The sequence below is a fragment of the Dasypus novemcinctus genome, chromosome 3 (genome assembly GCF_030445035.2).
Source record: "Dasypus novemcinctus isolate mDasNov1 chromosome 3, mDasNov1.1.hap2, whole genome shotgun sequence".
NCBI lineage: Eukaryota > Metazoa > Chordata > Mammalia > Cingulata > Dasypodidae > Dasypus > Dasypus novemcinctus.
The window spans coordinates 149272740-149294324 of NC_080675.1; the positions used below are offsets into that span (position 1 = coordinate 149272740).

Consider the following 21585-nt stretch of genomic DNA (forward strand, 5'->3'; position numbering starts at 1 on the left):
GATGGTGCAGGTAAAACTTGGCACAGTGCCTGGCACATACATGCCAAGTGCTTGCTAAATATTAGTGGAAGATGAAGGGAGGGGTGTGGGGATGGTGATGGCGCTGGCGGCAATGACAGTGGTGACAGTGGTGGTTGTGATGATGGTGATGATGGTGGTGGAGATACCAGGTGAGAGCACAGGGCCCCAGAGAGGTGCTACCTGCCTGTCTGGTTCATATAGCAGGTGCTTCATCAGGGTCCAGTAGGAAAAGAAGGCTTTCAAATTTGGTGATTTGAGAGGAGTTTAATAAAGGGACTTGCCCCAAATAGTGGGTGGGCTTTAGGAAAAACAAGAAGGATGGTCCAGTATCCTGGGGCTAGTAACCAGGAAGATGGCCGGAAGGGAACAACGGCCAGAAGCCGTATGGTGGGGGGAGTGGCCTTGGCCGAGGGGCACTGCCAACCCAGAAAATAAGCTGGGAGGGAGCTCCGGGAGGGTTTCCCATAGCCCAGCCTAGCGAGAGCCCATTGCTGAAATCCCGTAGGGTCAGTCCCCTGGGGCACAGAGCAGGGGGTCGAGAGAGAAGGATCTGGTACAAATGGGAGGTACCGGGGCTGCAGGGGAGAAGAGAGAGGAGACTCAGACTGTGCCCTCCAGGTTTTCTTAGGTGGGGCTAAGGCTCACCTGCTCTCCAATTTGAACTCCCTCAAAGGAAACAGACTGCCCTGTCCTTGGACTTCTTTGGTATGGGAGGAACTGGGTCCCCTAGAGATAGAGCAAATTGCCCATCCTCCCCAAAAACAGAGAGGGCAGAAAAGAGGTCGGGCTGGAGGGGTGCAACCACAGAGAGAGGGCTTAGAGGGTCCCCCAGCCGCGCTCTGGCTGCAGTGAGGTAAACGCACACTCAGCCCAGAGCCTTGAGTTGTAGGGTGTGAACTGCCCCCAAGGGGCCCAGCGGGAGGCCTAAGGGAAACCAAGGCAGAGCCACACGCCGCCATCTCTGCAGGAACTTCTATGGCCAGGGTGCTGCCTGGCGTGAGACCAGAGCTGCCCTGAAGGCCCTGCCAGGCAGGTGGTAGGTTCACCGCTGCAATAGAGGGACCCTCCTGGAATCTTCCATCCTTCAGCCAACAAGTAAGCACCTGCTGTGTACACCCCTGGGGCCGAGGGGGAGCCAGTGGCTTACCAAGCCCAGAGACCCTCTAAGGGAAAGACCTCCGTTGATGGCTGTCAGAATAAAAACTGAGAAAGGGGCAGGGACCTGCCCAGGTTCCACACCTCTGCCTCACGTTTATTAAAACCAGGAGTGAACTCGCGATGCACGAGCTGCCTCAAAGCGGCACACACTCAGGCAGGTACTACCAAGGACCGAGAGGGCTGTCACATCCAGAGCAGGGGGCGGAGGGGCTAAGGAAGGCTTCCTGGGAGGAAAAATTGGATTTAGGTAGGAGGGGAGGGGGCGTTTCTGGGGAGGGGCTGCCTGGAGGAAGCCGTGGTGGTGGGACCCGCCTGGCTTAAACCTGCCTCAGTTAAAAACAAATCAGAGTTAGGAGGGACTTTATTCAGAGAAAGTCCCCTGCAACAGGGAGACGGCACTGAAATCTGCAAGACCTCAAAACTCAGACAGAGCCAGGCAGGATCCTTGTTTAGGGTAGGGAGCAGCAAGAGAGATAAGCAGAACAGTTTAAGCAGAAGCTGACGAGCGAGGGAAGTGAGCAGGAGCTGGGGTCGCTGTGGTCAGCCGATTCCCGGGAGAAGCTGATAAGGGGCAGATTTTCCCTTTTTGTGCTTGCTCAGGCTTGGGGGTCAAGCGGAGTTCAGGGGCCTGTAGGCAGGAGAGAAGCCTGCCTAAAGCTTGGTCTCAACAACACCGAGGGTAAGAAGTGGGCAGCTGTGAACAGAGCAGTCTAGGGGAAGGAGAGGGTTGGATATCTGGGTGTGAAGGTGCTGCAGGAAACACTCAGGCTTCACTCTGCAGACATTCTTTTGCTTCTCTGGCTGTTTCTGCTGGGGACAACCTGCCAACTTCAAGGCTGTGAATAATCAAGCATTAATGGAGCACTTACTGAGTGTCGGGCACACTGCTAAGTGCTTTTTCTGCTTTTTCTCATTTGAACCCTGGGGGCAGAGAACTAAAGCTCAGAGAGGGTTAGTATCCTGCCCAAGATCACACAGCTATGAGCTGCCATTTACTACAAAATCACACTAAACTAGTTTAACTAATGCTTATTTCCCATCTCATCCTTCCTGTTCCCTCCCCAGAAGAATGGAAGCCCCAAAAGAAATGGAAGCCCAGAGCTGCGGGCTTCCTAATGGCTGTTGAACCCCTGACCCCTCCTACTAATGCAGCAACAAGCACTTTCTCCTCTTTCTGCACTGCACCCCCACCCCACCCCAGGCTCAGGGTAACATATTAGCTATGAGATTAATCATTACCTGCTTCCCCTCACACTGGAATCACCCTTAGTCCTAAGGAAAGGGCCCTCCAGCCGGTGGCTGCTGCGTGTGCAGGCCCCGTCAGTGCTCTGCAGCCAACTGTCCCGGACCCAGCACCCAATTACCTTCTCTTCCTCCCAGGCAGGGAGGGCACAGGGCACCTGCAGAAAGCTCAGGGCAGCTGGGAGCCAGGCCCTAGGAAAGGCGGCGGACAGAGGGAGGGACCGCGGGGAGGAGGTGCCAGGCAGGCTGGGACTACAGCGAGGAGAGCCGCGTGGGCAGGGAGCAAACTTCAGTGGGGCACGCCCTGGCTGGAGCATTTGCAAAGCCTGCCGGGGGGCCTCCTGGAAGCTTGCTCCCCGGGCGCCTCGCCTGCCTCTCCTGCCCCGCTGCAGGCTCTGAGGAGGGGCCCAGAGGCCCCCGGTAGTGCACAGCCCCAGAGCCGGCTGCCCCAGCCTCTTGGATGTGGCAGGCCAGGGAGGGACGGCAGAGGCCCTCCAGGGAGACGGGGGGCCACCAGCTGAGCCCCCGGGCACGTGCTCTGGGTTGTGACCGTGGTGTCCAGGACGGACTCTGGGCCAGCCCTTCCCTTGCCGAGGAGGCTCACAGCTCCAGACCTGCAGGGGTCTGGAGGAGCCGAGGTCACTCGATGTCTGGGTGACCACAGTGGCCCTTTCTGTTCTAATCAAAGGTGAGGCCTCAGTTTTTCTTTCCCTGAACTGCGGAGACCACATCCTCCCTGCCTCCCTCTCTGAAATGGAGGTGGTGGAGAAGCTGGGAGCCCCAGCAGAGCCAAAGCCTCCTGCCTCCTGCCCCCAGGGGGCCTGCTCTTGAGCCAAACCAAGGCACAAGGGACGCACCCTCGATATGGGGTCTAAAACGACTGGCAGAATAATGCGACCAGCAGCTATCGGGGTCTCCCAAATCCCTCCACACTCTAGCCCTGGACTCCTGATCATCCTTCCAGGCCACGCCCAAACCTCACCTTCCCATGGAGAGCCCCCACCCCAGGTCAAGAGCCAGTCACTCCTAATTCCTCCACCTCGTGCACATAAAAGCTCTTAGAACTGTGCCTGGCATATAGCAACTGCTCAGTAGAAAGAACTCTTATCTTGGTAATGATTTTTTGTGCAGCCCAGAATTGGGTCAACCATACTCTTTGATTTATAACCCAGTGTCATTGTCGACCCATACCTGGCCATCTTTATTTTCAAAAACATAACCAAAATCCAATAACCCACCAAATTAAGAAACATAATATTACCAATAACATACTACTTACGAGTTCTTTCCCCCATTCTCCCACCCCAAAAGGAAACTATTCTCTTGACTTTTATGTTTATTATTTTAAGCAAACATAAAACTTCAGGTACCCAGAAGATCAGGATGACTGCAGATGTTTTTAAACAGAAATAGCTGTTTTCCCACCAAGTTGAGAGCAGTGCCTGGGTCTCCCCCTTCCCTGCAGTGTGACCTCAGGGAAGTTGGTGACTTGGTTGAGGGGCCGTTTGGTGCTCCAAGAGCAGGAAGGGTGAGGACCAAAAGCCAGGCAGCAGGCGGGACGCAGCGTCAGGCAGTGGGCAGAGGGCTTTTGGCGCCACGCCCTCCACTTGGACAGGTATCATGATGTGACTTCTCCCTGGCCTGTGATGTCACAGTGTTGCCCAGGTGACCCAGGGCAGTGGGAAAGCTCACTGCTTTTCCAGGCCTGGGCAGAGAGAGGCCCCCTGCCTTCACCTAGGGAGTGCCGGGAGTTGCGTGCCTGGTGCCGATCCCTGCCCGGCTGGTCATGGCCCGGGCCCCTCGGCGTCCACACCCATAGACCCTCTGGCTGCTGAGAAAGACCCAGGCCCCGCCCACACATCCACCCTCACCCTCTCCCCTGTCCGGCCCCCAGAGCTGGTGTATGGCACCGCTGAGACCCCAGTGACGTGCCGCGCGGTTTGCACCCAGGCCAGCTGGCTGGGCAGGACTGGTGCCCGATCACCCACCAGGCCCACGTAGTGGTACCCGAGACTGTTAAACGAGGCCAAACACTCCTGCCCCTGAGAGGATGGGACGGAAAAAGAAAAAGGTGAGGTTTGGAGGCTTGAGTCAGGCCTCTGTATGAACTCGTCGCTCCTTCAAAGTCCCTTTTTTTGTTTGCCCCTAAATCATGACAAAAACGTCCCTTCTCTGGGCCTCAGTTGTTGCAGCTGTGAAACGGGGAGCGAGGTGGTCTCTGTGGCTCCTAGAGCTTAGGTGTCTGACGTGGGATCTGAACTGGGGATGCTCACAGGGGCTTGTCCACTAACTACCTTTATCTGCTCGTTTCTGCCCTGGACCCAGGTCCCTGTGACCGAGAGAGAAATGCAGCTTGGCCAGGCCCTAGCACCCACCAGACCCGGAAAGGGCCTGGTGCCCTCTTGTTGCTGGGGCCATACAGGCCCGGAGAGCCCGCTGAGATGGCTGGTCCTCATCTCCAAAGCCCCCCGGGGGCCCCCCGGCTGCTGGCCCCCGGCTGGCCTCGTGCTTCTGCCGGCTGTTTCAGACCCCATTGTGAGGGCTCTCCCCAGCATCCTTGGTCTGGGGCCCACAAACAGGCCCACCCTGGCGGCGGGAGGTGGGAGACAGGAGCCTGTGGCTTCGCTGGAGCCTCAGCCCCTGCTCCAGAGAAAGAGACAGAGGATGTGAATCTCCCCAGGTTAGAGACAGAAACACTGAGGCCTCACCTTTGATCAGACCTGAAAGGGTCTACCTGCGAGCCTGGGCGGGTCCACACTGTGGCTCCGGGGCCTCCCCACGTCCACAGCACCAAGGAGAGGCTGCAAGGATGTGGAGGCAGAGCCCGTGCTAGTGCTGTGTGCTTTGGGGCAAGGGGCTGCACCTTTCTGAGCCTGTTTCCTCCCCTGAAGCAGGGCCACAGTAAGGCCGTGTCATGTGGAAAGCACAGGGCACAGACGAGGCTTGAGGCTTCCGTAGCTGTGACTTCATAGCCCCCAGGCAGGTTTAGATGCTGGAGTTGGAAAGAATGTGAAGGATCTTTTTTTTTTTTAAGATTTATTTTATTTCTCTCCCTTTCCCTCCCCTGCCCTCCCTCCCATTGTTGTGTGTTCTTCTGTGTCCGCTTGTATTCTTGTCAGTGGCACTGAGAATCTGTGTCTCTTTTTGTTGCATCATCTTGTTGCATCAGCTCTCCATGTGTGCGGCGCCACTCCTGGGCAGGCTGTGCTTTTCTCATGCTGGGCGGCTCAATGCGGGGTGCACTCCTTGTGCATGGGGGTCCCCTTTGCGGGGGACGCCCCTGAGTGGCACAGCACTCCTTGTGTGCAGCAGTGCTGTGCATTGGCCAGCTCACCACATGGATCAGGAGGCCCTGGGTTTGAACCCTGGACCTCCCATATGGTAGGCGGACGCTCTATCAGTTGAGCCATGTCCACTTCCTGTGAAGGATCATTTTTAACTCAAGACCCTTGTGATACAGCTGGGGCAACTGAGCCCATGGGAGTCTAATTTGCGTACATGACCTATCAAGGCAGCCAGAGCACCTGCTTCCCAGCCTGGTGCCCATTCTCTGGCCCCTGGTGGAGCCTCCCCAGCTGGGTGGCTTCCAGACACAGGGCCCAGCCTTCCAGATGACTGGGGTCAGAGGGGTGGCAAGGGAGGCAGATCTGGAGGACGGAGCCTGCCCCCTTCCATCCGCACCAGAACCCGTTGAAGCCCCTGACCGTGGAAGCTGAGTCTAATGGGCTGTTAGCTGCCCCATTGCTGGTCCTATCCCCCCCTTTCCACCCCCCAATCCTCAAGTGCGCTGAGTAGTAGACAGCCCAGCTACGCCACACGTGTGCCGGCTCCTGCTGGCGTTGGAATTCACAACCTCTGAGCCCGCCCCTGTGCCTGGTGCTGGTGGAGCAGTTGGGAGCACTTGGGACTCAAGCAGCCTTCAGTGGTCACCTCTCCACTGGCCGTGTGGCTTCAGGCAGGCAGAGCCACCACCCCCTAGCTGGAAAGGTGGACTAATTTCTGCACCCTGGCAGCATCGAGGGGGGTTAGCCAAGAATAAGCCTGAAATGTGGATTTAAGTATGCAGCATGCTCCTGCCTGGAGGAGGCACACAGCAGCAGGAGGGAGCGCCCTCCCAGGGCTCATTACACCCCCGCAGATGGCTTCTATCCCAACACATTCCTCCAGCGCAGGCTGGGGCTGCGGAGGGAGCCACTGGTCCTGATGGAGGGATGGCTCTGAGCCTGCAGCTTCCTGGGAAGGAGAGAGGGAAGAGCAGGCCGGCTGCAGGGCCGCGCCGCAGCCATGCCCGCGCCCCGGGCCTCACACTTGGCCCAGCCTCCCTGGCCGGGGCCGCCTGCCCAGTGGGCCCGTGCCTGCAGGCCTCACCAGGAGGCGCCAGCCTGGCAGCTGGCCTCGTGCCCGGAAGTATAACACGAGCAATTCTCGCCAAACCCTCCGCAAGCTTTATTTCGGAAGATGGTCCCTGACGGAGAGGCACGGGGAGGTAGAGGAAGGTGCAGGGCTCCTGGGCCTGAGCCGCGGAACACCCGGTGGGCTCCAGGACTGCCGGGGGTCAGCGAGAGCCCTTGTGCAAATACCCACTTTGGGGTCCGCACCTCTGGGGCCCTGGGGAGCACGTGGCAGGCCCTGTGCTCACACAGCAATGGGGCTTCTAGGAAGTGGGGACACACACACACACACACACATCAGTCACCTCTGCGGGCCTCAGCAACGCCAGCTACCTGGAAGACTGTACCACAAGCCACTCCAGACAGTCCCCTTGGCCAGGTGGGAACTTGAGGCTCAGGGAGCACAGGACAGGGAGACGCGGCAGGGCTGGGCTGAAATCTAGACCCCTTGGCCCCTGAGCTGCTGGCCTGTTCCTGTACTGCTAAACCAGGGGACGGAACCTGCTGGGGGGTGTTGGTTGCGGTGGGCACAGCGAGTCCCTGGGGCTGTTCCATGGCCCCTCCCTCCCCCTCCCCCCACTGGAGCCCATTCTAAGTCCTGGCCTCCCCCACCCCCACCCCTGCCTGGCAGGGAGCTAGGGGAGAGGGGGAGGGGTGGCTCTCATTAACACCTCTGCAGATGGTGACAGCCCGGTCGGTCGGAGGCTGGGGAGGGGGAGGGGCGCCCCCCTCAGTCAAGGGAAGGGAGGGGCCTCCCCCGGGGCTGGCTCCGGCGCCTTCTAACCTCCTGTTAGGCTTGGCCCACAGCCTCCACCAGGAAGGCCTTTCAGATAGAGACAGAGCAGAGACCTGCAGGAAGTGAGGGGCAAGCTACAGGGGCGGACACGTCGGGGAGAGCCACCTGGGTGGAGGGGACAGCAAGGGCAAAAGCTCAGGCAGAGAGAGCTTGGCGTGATTCGGGAAACAGCCAGGAGGCCAGAGTGCCTGTGGGGGGGGGAGCGAGATGAGCTCAGTTCCCCCACCAGGTGCTGCAGGACTCAGTACTGGAGGCTCGCCCCGGCTGCTGTGGGGGGACGGGGCCGGGTGGAGGGAGGGCAAGAAGGAAACAGGGAACCCCGTTAGGAGGCTGGCGCGGGCAGCCAGGTGGCTGGGACTTGGTGGAAGCGGTCAGTCTAGACGTGGTGGAAGGTGTTGCTGAAAGATCTGCTGACTGGCTGGATGTGCGCCGTGAGGGGAGAGAGACAGATGGGGCAAGGACTCCAAGGTCTGGGCCTTGAACAATTTGAAAAACCAAGCCGCCCTTGTGTTGGGACAAACTGTGGGACGAGACGCTTGACGAGACAGGGCGGGCCCATGAGCTGGGCTTTGGCTTGACTTGGAGACCTCCAAGAGGGCTGAAAGGGGGTGCCCGGAGTGGCGTGGGGCCAGGAGCCTTCCCTGACTGCCCCAGCTGGGATGGCCTCTGCTTCCTCCCAGCAGCTCTCACCGTGATGGTCCTTCGGGCCATGATGCCACAGCAGCTGAGTGTGTGCTTGGGACAGCTGGCCTAGAGGCCCTGGGTGTGAGCAGAGACCTCTCTTCCTTCCCAGCCCATGGCATTCTCTGGGTGGAAGGTAGATGAGGCATCGGGGACAGATACATTCATTTATCTCCATTAATATGTTGAGTGGTTCCATGGATGTGGATATGCTTCGAAAACTGTCAAGTGCAGTGCACAGGAAGGAGTTGAGGTGACAGGAGGCGTCAAAGAAGGCCAGTTGCTAGGACCTCAAAAGCAGGTGGGATTTAGGAATTAGAGACAACGGTACCTGCAAAAGCAAAGGCTTGGAAGTGGGAATGGACTTGAGGAGGTCTTGAGGAGCAGCAGGAAGTTGGTTGTGAGTGCGTTCCTGCCCCTTTGGCCAGCTCTTATTCTGGCAGAGTTGTAGAGAGCTGCGGCAGGAGGGAGGCATGGCAAGTTCTTGAGCTGAGGCACGACGGGGAAAATGGTCTTTTAGACTGACTGAGCTGGCTCACAAGAGAGGCGGCTTGGAGGGGGGAGGCTGGAGGAAGAAGACCCACCAAGGATGGAAGAGGCAAGGGAGGGACTGAGAGGTGTGGGGTAGGGCTCAGAGGAAGGGAGACGATGGGTTAAAGGTAACTGCCCTGCAACCCCCATCCAGGTCAGGGGATGATGTGGGGAGGCTGCCACTTGGAGAGGGGCTGTGAGGAGGCCTGGGGGCTGGAGAGTGGCAGTAAAGGGAGGTAGCCACACCAGAAAGGCCACTCAGCCCTGGCTCTCCCCACAGGTGGCTGAGGGCCCACAGAAACCCCCGGACCCCTCCGAGAACCCAGAGCCTGAGAGCAGCCACCTGGCCCCCTCTGATAAGGAGATCATCGAGATCACTCTCCACGGAGCCACTGACCTCCCTGCCTGCAAGGATGGCTCCGAGCCGTGGCCCTACGTGGTGGTGTAAGTACCTGGGTGACAGTGGAGGCAGGGGAAGGTGTGAGGGCTGTGGCAGAGACCAGGGGCCGGATATTTGGAAGGTTCAGGACTGGGTCTATGACCCCCAGAGGGGAAGAGCCAAGTGGGGCTCAGCCAAGGGCTAGGGGCTCTGCAAATGTGGCGCCTGACAACTCATCCTCCCGGTGTTCCCAGGTGCCTAGGAAGCTGCTCACCAGGGCCGGGGCAGGATGTCAAAAGGTCCAGAGAGCCAGTATTTGATCCCATAATGAGCCAGACAGAGCTTGGCCACCCCTCAGCCTGGGCGGGGACACAGCCCTTCAGTGTGAAGGCCTGGGCAGGGCTCAGTGGGGGACAACGGTCAAAGGAAGGAGAAGCCGGGACTTGCCTCTCTGCCTCCAAGTGCCCCCATCCCTCCATGGCCAACACTGGGGCAGGGTCCTCCTAGCCCGCCTCCTCCTTGGCCCCACCACTTCCTCAGTCTTTCGCGTCCTGGGGCTTTACTGGTTCTGGTTCTTTGATGTGTGCCTGTGGGGGGGGGCGGGGAATGGTTGCTCCCAGGGGGCAGGATCTGGGGCGACTCCTCTGTCCCTCTCAGAGGAGAACCCAGGCCTCCTCCAGACAAAAGAGGCCTGGCAGAGGGAAAGGCTGAGTGCTCTAGGAGTGACTGAGGCACACCCGGCTCCTGTAACAACAAGCCGCCTCCTGTCCACCACAGTAAAAAGAGAACTGATGTTGCACGGGAGACCAACAGGTAAAAACCCGTGCTTGCCTCAAAAGCCCCGCCTCCACCAGCCCAACTCCTTGGCCTTCCCCTCCCCCAGCTGCATTTCTGTGGGGATGGAAGGACAGGTGGCAGAGAGCAGGCTTGGAAGGCAGTCTGGTTTCTAGCTGGGAGCTTGCTGTCTCCCCTCAGCTATTTCCATAAACCAATTATCGCCGATCATCTCGGGAGATTGAGGCCCTGCCTATCACCAATCCAGCCGAGGCGGCGGGAGGGAGGCCTCCGCAGGCAGGCGACCCGCGCCATCACCCCATTGCCATGGGAACGTGCGGCAGGAGCCAAGCCGGCCCCAGCCTGGGTGGGCAAGTGGTGGGTGGGCACACCCTGAGCCCACCGGCGCCCTCTCAGTGTCCGTGGCACCTGGGGTGGGGGTGGGGGAGAGGCCGGGGTGTAGGGTGGGGAGTGGGGAAAGCGCCCACTAGACCCACCGCCGCCCAGGAGGAGGAGGGTGCAGGGAGCAAGGCCTGCATTCCAGGGCTCCAGGCAGGCAGCGCTGCCACCAGCTCGAGCTGGTGCTAATGAGATGTAAATGAAAGGAGAAAGGAGGGCTTCTGGGAATGAAGGCCCAGCTGTCAGGACCTGAAAGGGGCTTTCAGTGTGAGCCTCCAGCCCAGGCAGGAACCCCGGGGAGAGAACCCAGACCTTAGAGGGAGGCCCTAAGCCCTGGAAAGAAAGTGGTGGCCCCAGAATGTCTAATTCCAAATATACAGTAATACAGCGTACAACAGGCCTAAGGGAGTCCACTGAGGTTCTCATTTCTTCCTTGATGAATACATCGTACTTTAACATCCGGATATAATTTCGCACTCTTTCTCAACTGTTTCCCCATCTTGTTGCCCCCTTTTTCTGGTGCTCTAAGCTTAGTACCTCTGGCTTGGTTTCCCGTTCTGGGAAGAGGTCCTGCTGTCCCACGTGTCTCACCCTAAAGTGAGAGGGGCCTGGCTCTGACTCCCCTCTGGGTTCGTTGCCTGTTGGAGGGTGGATGTCCCCAGCAAGGGCCTGGCCGTGCCTCAAGGCCATTCCTTCACTCGCCTCCTTAGGTGGCAGCTGGGGAAGGGTGGGGCCCAAAGACACAGGCCTCTCTTGCCTGGGGCCGGGCCACCTCCCACTGCCTGCAGCCAGGAGCCATTCTGGTGATAGGCTGTGTCCTCCTGCCCTGACCGTCCCAGACCAACAGGTCTACCTGGCAGTGAGAGAGCCGCCTGCGGGGACGCTTGGCCAGGCTTGTGATTCTGCCTGTCTCCATCTAAGCCATTCATTGAGCTTCCAACCTGACCCCACTTCTCCGTGGAAACTTCTTTCTCTAAAGTCCCCAGTGACCACCTGCCCAGCCCTGTGTCCAAGGTGTATCTCGTCTTGTCTGATCTATCAGTGACATTAGCCCCACTACCCCATGACCACTCGCTCTATTTAAAGCTCTTTAGTCTCCTCGCCTCCAAGATACCCCATTCTCTTGCTTTCTTCCTCTCTTTAGTCTCTTCTACCTGGCCTGGAATGTCGGCCGCTCTCAGCTTCCCACCCGAGGCCAATACTCTTCCTTTATACTCTTCCCATGACCCCATCACATCTTGGGGTCAGTTATCATAATCCTTCACCTCCATCGAGTCCATCACCAGTCCTGTTGATTGTCTCTCCTGCCTCTTGAGTCTGACTGCTTCTCTCCCCTAGCTCTGCCACCCACATAGGCTCCTGCACTGTTCTTCCAACTGTTCTTGGTACATCTTGCCACCTTCCATCACAGCTGTAAAAGGGAGGTTACCCCTTTGCTTTGAGCCCCTAAAGACTTCCCATCGCTCCCAGAGTAAAGACAATTCCAGGCTCAACAGAGTTGGATCTTTGCCTGCCTCTCTAATGCCTCACCTCCCTCTTTGCTTCAGCTACATGAGACAATTCTCAGGACTCTGAGAAGACTCTGTTCCCTCCACCCAGGGCCTTTGCACATTGTCTTCCCCAGAACCTTCTCCCTTCCTCTTTTTGGCTCTCGGCTCCATGTTGCCTCCTCAAGGAATCCCTCCCTGACCTCCCAGCCCAAGCCGTTCTTCCCTATTTAGTGTTTTCTCTGGACCAAGCACTTCTCCAGTGTTGTGGTGTTTTTATGTGATTACTGGTTGGTTCTTTTTTTTTTATTTAATTTATTTATTTACTGCTGCCCCCCACCCCCTCCAAGTTGTCTGCTCTCTGTGTCCATTCCCTGTGTGTTCTTCTGTGTCTGCTTGTCTTCTCGTTAGGTGGCTATGGGAACTGATTCTGGGACCTTTTAGAGTGGGAGAGAGGTGTTCAATCTCTTGCGCCACCTCAGCTCCCTGGTCTGCTGGGTCTCTCGTCTCTCCTCTGTGTCTCTTTTTTTTTTTTTTTTAAAGATTTATTTATTTAATTTCCCCCCCTCCCCTGGTTGTCTGTTCTTGGTGTCTATTTGCTGCGTCTTGTTTCTTTGTCCGCTTCTGTTGTCGTCAGCGGCACGGGAAGTGTGGGCGGCGCCATTCCTGGGCAGGCTGCTCTTTCTTTTCACGCTGGGCGGCTTTCCTCACGGGCGCACTCCTTGCGCGTGGGGCTCCCCCACGCGGGGGACACCCTTGCGTGGCACGGCACTCCTTGCGCGCATCAGCACTGCGCATGGCCAGCTCCACACGGGTCAAGGAGGCCTGGGGTTTGAACCGCGGACCTCCCATATGGTAGACGGACGCCCTAACCACTGGGCCAAAGTCCGTTTCCCTCTCTGTGTCTCTTTTTGTTGCATCATCTTGCTGCACCAGCTCTCCATGTGGGCCAGCACTCCTATGTAGGCCAGCACTCCTGCACGGGGCACCATTCCATGTGGGCCAGCTCTCCGCTGGGGTCAGCTTGCCTTCACCAGGAATCCCTGGGTATTGAACCCTGGACCTCCTATATGGTAGACGGGAGCCCAATCGCTTGAGCCACATCCACTTCCCACTGGTTGATCCTTTGTCTGTGTCCCCACTGGTTCCTTGAGAGCAGCTGCCATCATGTGCTTATTGTTAAACACAGTATCTGGAATATAGAAAGCTGCTAATAAATGTTGAATGAATGAATGAATAAGTCAGTGAACAGATGAATGAATGAATTGAACCTGGCCCTACTACTAGCTTGCTGGGAAAGTTACTTTGCCTCTTGATGCTAACACCTCACCTGGGATCAGCCTCATAGGACTATAGAGAAATGATGCAGCTGGACAGTGGGAGATGCCGGCGGGTCTGAAGCACGACCCAGGGGTGAGAGGAGGTGTCCTCAACAGCACTCACGGTGGGGACATGAGAGCTGTCAAAACAAAACCACAGCACACTGGAGAGAAGTCCGACAGGGATCAGGAAGACCTGGAGCTTGACCCACTGCCCTGACTCCCCGTGTGGCCGCAGCCCCGGCCCTGCCCCTCTTGGGACCTCGGCCATCCCATAGCCAGGATGTAAGCTTTGGCCTCTGTGCTGTCCCAGGCCTGTCCTGATCTGAGAGTCTGTAGCCAGCTGCCCGACTGGTTTGTGCTCTGGCCTGGAAAATTGTCTCAGTTCTTTAGAGACAAGTGGAGCCCCAAATGTGCAGCTCCCACACAGATTCCACCGCCGGGGCTGCTGGGCCAGTGCCCAGGCCCAGGATGTCCCCTGACTGGCCTGGCCCTGGCTCAAGGCCCTGGGGTCCAAGCAGTGCCCAGCACCTGTCTCCCAGCCTGGCACAGGGAGACCTGCCTGTCAGAGCACAGCAGGAATCAAGAAGATAGTGGAACTGACAGGTGGAGGGGGCATCCCAGCTGGCAGGGTGAGAGGTAGGGAAGGGGACAGCTAGGAGATGGCCTGTAGGGTTCTGACCCTTGGCCCAAGTATGGGTGGCTGGGCTGCCAGTGTTGGCAGCTGCTTCTATGGTCTTCTGCTGCCCAGAGCTAATGAGTGGAGACAGAGCCAGTGCTAGGAGGGGGAGTTGCCGCTTCGTCTGTGCCCAGGGGGCAGGCTTGGTTCAGGCCAGGGGCAGGAGGGGGGACGGGGAGGGGAGCAGATCAGGACCAGTTAGAGTCATACTCAGGGGAACTTCGGTTCTGGTGGATAAGCCTGAGCCCCGACTCTGGCCCCAGGCTGAGCCCTGACCTTGATCAGAGACTGATCCCTGACCTTGGATACATACTGAGCCCTGATCCTGGTGGCTAACTGGAGAAGATAGTGAAGCAGGACAATTGTCCAAGGTCCTGGTAAGAGAAGGAGGGAGAAAGACGTTTATACTTATTAAGTGCCTACCAGTTACCTGGCAAATGTGCTAGGAGTGTGTATATGTCAATGTGTACGTGTGTGTGTATGTGTACATCAGATAATTTAATCGTCACACCGTTCTGTGAACGAGGTATACCATCCCCCTTTTACAGAAGAGGTTGCTGAGGTGCAGAGCATTTTTGTGACTTGCCCAAGGTCACGGAACTAGTGAGTACCCAAGCCAGGATCCATGATCCTGGATTCCAGAATCCGAAAGCTCTTTCCACTTGGTCCCTGCCTTGATCTTTTATGCACCAACTGCCCCCTCAGAAGGAGAACTGGACCCCGGCATCAGAGTCCTAGCCCAGACTTCCAGAGAAGGCACAGTGGCCAGTCTGCAGACCCTTCTGGAAGCTGGACTTCCTGCGTCCTCCCCTGTCTGGCTGGGGGCCTTTAGCCAAGGGCCCCAGAGCGTGGGGATCTGGGCTGGGTGGCTGGAGCCGGGCATGACTCGCAGGTGACCTGTGGGCTGGTCTCAGCGGCCAGAGGGTTGAGCTCTGCAACTGTAACAATAACCAGCCCAGAGACAGGGATCATAGGATCACGCCAGTGGGCAAGCAGCCCCCCTTTTCTGATTACGCCCCACTCTGAGCTCAGTTCCCTCTGTACTTTGGCTCAATTACAACAGCCCTGGGAGGCAGATCGCATTATCCCCATGTTATAGCCAAGGAGGCCAAGGCCCAGGGGAGCGAAAGGACTTGTCAGAGGTCACACGGTTGGCCAGCAGGAGTGGAGCGAAGGAAGACAACTGCCCCTGTCTGGCCACTGACTCCAGCAGAGGCCGTGACTCCTCTCTGGGCAGGATGCCCATGGGAAAATGTCTGAGGGCAGGGAGCAGACCCTGGGATTCGTGTCCTCATCCCGTGCAGCCATGCCCCCACCCACTTGCAGGACCCCATGACCAGAGCCCCCACCCACACCTCTCCAAGTGACATCGCCCCCCTTGAGGCTCAGGATTTTCTTCAGTGAGAACTTCCCTGTGTCCTGGACCTGGAAACCCAGCTGGCGACAGCGATTAAAAGAGGGTTGAGTTGGGAGGGCCCCCTAGCCAGACAGGCCACAAGGGCTCTTTCCAGATGTTTCCATCACCCCGCCCCAGGCGCCTGGGGCTGTCTCAAGTCTGAGACACTTACGAGCTCTCCCGTGGGAATCCTGGACAAGCAGCCAAAGAGGTCAGGGCTTACCCTGGAGAGGCAAGTGTTAACAGGGAGATGGCAGCAACGAGGCTGCCAGCGAGGACCTTCCTGGAGCCGTGGGCGCTGGCACAGGCTGTCTCCTCCGCTTACTTCTAGCAGAGCAGAACTGACAGGGTTCGTCCTCCCACCTCAAGGCTCGGGAGCTGCCAGGGGCTGGAGTCTGACTTCGTACCACTCAAAAGGCTCTGCAGGCTAAGACTCCTCCTGGGCCGCCTGGGAAGAATACCCCTGCCCCGCCAGCCTCCCTGACTTGTGGGCAGCAGGGGTGGAAAGTGCATGCTGGCTGTAAAGGGCTCCCCTAAAATCAGCCAGGGCTATTTCAGATGAAGTGTGGGCAGGGCGGGTGGGCGGAAGCAGTATTCTCAATTCACAGAAACATTCTTTCCTTTGCCAAAGGGCTGATTTCCTAATCCCTTGGAATGTGTCATTATTTCCAGAGCAGTCCCCACTCCCTGCAGGAAAGTGGGGGTGTAGGAGCCATGCCTGCTTCCACCCCACCCTGCTCCAGAGTCTGCTCTTCTGTAAAATGAGGCCCACCTGTAGAGTTGTAGAGCCATCAGCGATTAGTGATGGTTCATTAGAGTCCAATTAGTAAATGAAAACCAGGATGAGAGCCCCTGAGAGCTCAAAAGCCCCAACGGACCAGCTGCCCTGCCTTCAGCCCTGGGGACTGGGGAAGGGGCTCCTACCGGGTGGGAGGTGTGGTTGATGGGCTGTTGTCTGGTGAAGGGGGAGCAGGGAGAGACCGGAGCTTCACACCAGGCACTTCCTGACCTCCTGACCGGCCTGGGCAAAGGCTGAGCAGGCCAGCACCCACCCCAGCTCTGGACCCTGGCCCAGCAGTCCAGGTGCAGCCAGGCCAAGGCCAGAGGCACGAGTCCAGGGTTAGGCTAGGCTTGGAGGGGTGTGGAGAGAAGGGGGCTGGAGAGGGCACAGGAGGCCGGCAGGGAGCCACAGGCTCTCCTCTCTGGCTACCCACCCTGGCTCCCGACCCACCCCACCGAACCTGGGTCAGCCAGACAGCCCCTCCCTGTCACCTGCCCCGGGAGCCAGCTCATGCACCCGCCAAGCCTCACCTCTGTCCCCCAGTTGGGAAGATCTTCCTCTCCATCTCTTCAAGCCCTGCCTCCTCCAGGAACCTTTCCTCATCAGTCCTGCCCAGGTAGTGTCAGAAACATACAGCCCCGCCTTTGACCGCCGGTCTTCAGATGACCATCTCTCACAGAGGCCGCTCTCCCCGCCCCGTCCCTGATGCAGAGGGTCCAGCTGCCCGGGGTGGAGCCAGGCTTGTGGCCAGGAGTCTCAGTGCCTCTTGGACATTTGGGGGATGGGGGAGGTCAGTCTGCCCGGCTCAGAGGCCAGCAAGGAAGATGCAGGGAGAGGGGGTTGTCCCAGCTTCCAGGACAGAAGGAGAGCCAGTCCTGACAACCCAGCCCCTGGCTTGGGGAATCTTAATCTGAGCCTGCTCCCCCACCTCCCTCGCGGTGTCCCAGGTGAGCCAGCAAGAGCCACAGGCCGTGTCCCACTGTGCATCCATCTAAGGGGTCTGCCCTCTGTCCACCCTTCCCCGGGTCTGCCTGAACTCCCTGCGCAGGGAGGAGAGCATGCCCCTGGTCCCGCAGGGTCCAGGTGCTCCTCAGCTGGGACGTAGCAGCCAGGACAGACCCAGACCAGCGCCCTCCCCTCGCCCTGCTCTCCTGGCGGCTGCCCTGGGATTGGCCCTCAGGACGAGGCAGCCACCGGTACCTGGGCTTCCAAAGCCCTTGGCCTGGAGGAGGTCTGAACTTGACTGTGCATGCTGTGTCGCTGGTGGGGGAGGGAGAGGCTGAGAGGACAGGCAGGTGGGGGGGGCAGATGTGAACGGCACTCCTTGGAGGGAAGGGGCACACCCAGTGCGTATGTGCAGGTGAATTCACATCTTGTGCTGGGGGAAGGGCGGGTCAGGGGGGCTCCCCGGGGCAGTGACAGTGGCAAGCAGGCCCTACAGTACGAGGGCATTTCAGAGGCCAGGTGTGAAGTGGCGAGAGGTTCAGCAGCTCTGCCTTCACATCCGGTGCTTTTCAGCTGCTCGCCTCAGCTCCCTGCAGCAGCCCCCGGGAAACCAGACAATGCGTTTCTCCTTAGTCATGACCTCAAAGGCAGGAAGCAGGATCCTTCAGATTCCCTCCCACTCACATCGGGGCTTGGGCCCCGCCCCACCTGCCGAGCAGGAGCCTCTGGCCTGAAACTTTTTTTTTTTTTAAAGATGTATTTATTTATTTAATTCCCCCCTCCCCCGGTTGTCTGTTCTCTGTGTCTATTTGCTGCGTCTTGTTTCTTTGTCCGCTTCTGTTGTCGTCAGCGGGAAGTGTGGGCAGTGCCATTCCTGGGCAGGCTGCACTTTCTTTCGCGCTGGGCGGCTCTTCTTACGGGGTGCACTCCTTGCGCGTGGGGCTCCCCTACGCGGGGGACACCCCTGCGTGGCAGGGCACTCCTTGCGCGCATCAGCACTGCGCATGGGCCAGCTCCACAGGGATCAAGGAGGCCCGGGGTTTGAACCGCGGACCTCCCATGTAATAGACGGACGCCCTAACCACTAGGCCAAGTTCATTTCCCTTTTTTTTTTTTAAAGATTTATTTTTTATTTATCTTTCTCCCCTTCCCCACCTCCCCCCATTGCCTGCTTTCTGTGTCCGCTTGCATTCTTTCAGTGGCACTGGGAATCTGTCTCTTTGTTGCATCATCCTGCTGCATCAGCTCTCCATGTGTGCAGCACCACTCCTGGGTAGGCCTTGCTTTTTTTGCACGGGGCGGCTCTCCTTACAGGGCACACTCCTTGCACGTGGGGCTCCCCTGTGTGGGGACACCCCTGCGTGGCACGGCACTCCTTCATCAGGACTGCGTGTGGGCCAGCTCCACACGGGTCAGGAGGCCCTGGGTTTGAACCCTGGACCTCCCATGTGGTAGGCAGATTCTCTATCCATTGAGCCAAATCTGCTTCCCTGAAACTTTTCAAACTCACATACTCCTGCAGTACCTCAGGGGGAGGCCGGGGGCCGGGGGTGCGTTTTGCGGCAGCTTGGGGCCCAGGACTGCTGAGCTGTGCCTGCTGACCCCAACCCTACGGCGGCTGGATCCAGTCTGAGCCCTGAAATGGCAGGTGCCATCCGTCAGCTCCTCCCGGCCCCGCCTGCCTGGAGAGCCAGGGCAGGGGTTTGGGGACTGGAAGGGAGCTGCAGCCTCGCCCCTGGGGAGGCAGGCCCTGGAGAGGGCACCGGAGCTCCCCCGGGGCTGGGCCGTCTAGCACTCAGCCTCCCACACGCCCTGCCTGGGGCTGCAGACTGGGGTCTGGATGCAGGGAGTGAGCTGTCTCTTCCATTCATCGAGGAATCAGAGACCCTTCTTGCTCTCTGGTTTCTAGAATAGCATCAAGGCCCAGAGGAGTCCGTTGTGCCAGGAAAAGCCATTACCCTGACAGCCTCCCTCCACCTGCTAAAAGCCTCCTCCTTCCCCTGGGGCCTCCTTCCTCCCCAGTCATCTCATCTCCACCCCCCTAGCTCCCGCCTCTTTTTTGGGGGCGGGGGCAGGGGTGCTTGCTTGACCCTTTGCGTCTGGAAGTCATAACCATGAGTTCCCTCTGCCTGGCCCCAGCACCCTCCCCCCTCTCTTTCCCTCTGAAGTTCCTCCTGCCCTCTGGTCCAGAGAAGGGGACGGAGCAAGAGGTCGCAAGAGACCAAGAGGGCAGAAGACAGGCAGGGAAAGTGGAGGTCATGGGCTCCACCTTGGACTCTGTCCCAGCACTGCTGGTGACTTCGTGCCACCCCCTCTGTACACACAGACCCCCTTGCAGGAAACCGGGAAGACCCCTGTGCTACAAAATACAGTGTGGCCTGCGCCTGAGCAGGTTTTGTGTCCAAGCCCTGGTTGGCGTTTGGGTGTGGAGGGACCGCCTTCCTTAAGGCCGGCCGAAATGCAGCCCCAGGGCCCCCCAGGGCGCCCCCCCCCCACCAACTGCCGCCCAAGGGCTCCTGAGTGGGAGGCCACGAGGTAGCAGCATTAATTAACCTTGCCAGGGGAGCCCACGGAAGGTTTGTTAGGGAGAGGGCGCTGTGGCCTCTGGCTTTGGGGGAGCAGCTGTCGGCAGAAGGAGCTGGGGCAAGAGCTGCTTGGACTTCTCCCCACTGCGGGTGGGGGCGGGCAGCTGAGCGCCACGGCCCGCCAGCCTCCTTGCCTTCTCCCCATACTCCAGGCCTTCTCCCCGGCCTCCCTGCCTTCTCCCCAGACTCCTTGCCTTCTCCCCGGCCTCCTTGCCTTCTCCCCAGCCTCCTTTCTTCTCCCTGGCCTCCTTGCCTTCTCCCCAGCCTCCAGGCCTTCTCCCCAGCCTCCAGGCCTTGTCCCCGGCTTCCTTGCCTTCTCCCCAGCCTCCTTTCTTCTCCCCGGCCTCCTTGCCTTCTCCCCAGCCTCCTTTCTTCTCCCCGGCCTCCTTGCCTTCTCCCCAGCCTCCCGCACCCCCAGAGCCTTGGCGGGTGCGGGGGGCTGGTTGGCAGGGCCATGGGGACAACGTGAGGGGGTGGGTGCCGAGTCTGGGAGTGGTCCAGGCCCTGGGCACCGCACCCTCTCCCATCTCAGCGCTTCCCCCCTTTCCCTTCAGGCTGCGTTTCTTCTCCACCAGGTCCTTTTCTGGCACCCAAGTCACTTTGTACCACAAATGAGGGGCTAGGGCAGGGCTTCTTAACCAGGGGGCCGTGGGCTTGAGTTGAAAGTCACAAAAACGCTGTTCTTGTGGGGACGTGTTGTGCGGGTGTGACATATTTGTGACATTTATTAAATAACACACAGTATAGTGTGGACTCAGTAAGGGCTCCATGGTTTCCAGCTGACGGGCAAAGGGGTCCGTGGAACAGACGCTAAGAAGCCCTGGACCAAGGTGAGCTGGGGCCTTCTACATGCCGGGAGCTTTACCTGCCTTCTCTCCAGGCTGTTTCCACCCTCCCAGGTGGCCCTCTTTACAGAGGAGTGGACTGTGGCTTGGAGAGGGGAGGCTACAAGGCCTGACCTAGTGTGACCCCAGAAGCCCTTTCTGTGTGACCCCAAAGCCTGTACTCTGTCCAGGACACTACACGTTGTCACAGCAGCCAGAGACCCCCAGTTATAGACTCAGAGTTGGGGTCAAGATGGGGAGAACCCAGGCCAGGGGCAAAGGGGCAGGTCTTGGGAGGGGGTACTGAGGCCAAAATCCTCCAAGCTATGAGGTCATAATAAATTTTGTATTTATATAATATTAATAATTAAAATACTTATTAGTAACCCTTCCATGGTACTTAACAATGTATCAGGCAGTTTACACGTATCGATGCCCTGCATTCCCACAGCAACCTGCAGGGTGAGTGCTATTATTAGCAAGGCGCAGTGAGGTTGTGCAACTTGCCCAAAGTCACGCAGCTTGTTAGGGGTAGAGCTGGGACCTGGAATCTTTCTCTTTGAACTGTGGAATGGCTTTGGGTCTTGGGTACACTTATCCCAGACACTTATGGGGTACACTGCCTGCCTCCCCTCAGACAGCCTGGCCCCCGAACTCACCCCACGCGCAACTCCCAGAGCCCCACCCGGCACTCTGCCCCCAGGGGGCATTGCAGAAGGCAGCAGCTGGGTGTGCTCCACTGAGAGGGGACAGGGCTGGGCAGCTGGGCTGAGCCTGGGAAATCTGGGCCAGAAGCTTAGGGACCTCAAGGTCAAGAGGAGAGGACAGCTAGGCACGGGGCACCGTCCAGGCGCCCTGCCCAAAGGCTTCTTCCCACTAGGCAGAACCCAGAGAAGAGGGTCAGGAGTGGGCACCTCTGCACACAGGTGCCTACTGGGTGCCCGTCCCCGGCGGGGGGCAGGAACCCAGTAGGCAAGGCATCTACCCCGCCTCTGGCTGCTGCTGATGGAGTCAAGCAAAGGCCTCAAGGGTGGGGGGCAGGAGGCAGTGTGGCCTCCCAGGCAGGCTGGGCAGTTGAGGAGAGGCCTGGGTCCCCTGGGCCCGGTGACGTGACTGTGCCTGGGGGAGTTCTCCGTGCTCTGTCCCCCTTCTGCTCAGATTGATGGACAGTGGCATCCAGAGGGTGGAAGGGAGAGC

General features: G+C 58.7%; 1 protein-coding gene across 5 annotated transcripts in view; it reads left to right on the forward strand.

Annotated features, from left to right (window-relative positions):
- The window catches only part of CCDC33 (coiled-coil domain containing 33), a 115386-nt gene that overhangs the window by 11600 nt on the left and 82201 nt on the right, over nucleotides 1-21585 (forward strand). For 4 of the 5 annotated variants that reach the window (XM_058294481.2, XM_058294480.2, XM_058294483.2 and 1 more), the window contains exon 3: nucleotides 9101-9264. In XM_058294481.2, the coding sequence (XP_058150464.1) occupies nucleotides 9101-9264 (164 nt within the window). Of the gene's footprint in view, nucleotides 1-4137; nucleotides 4493-9100; nucleotides 9265-21585 lie in introns of those variants that run through there. The other variant, XM_058294484.1, reaches the window with a different exon arrangement.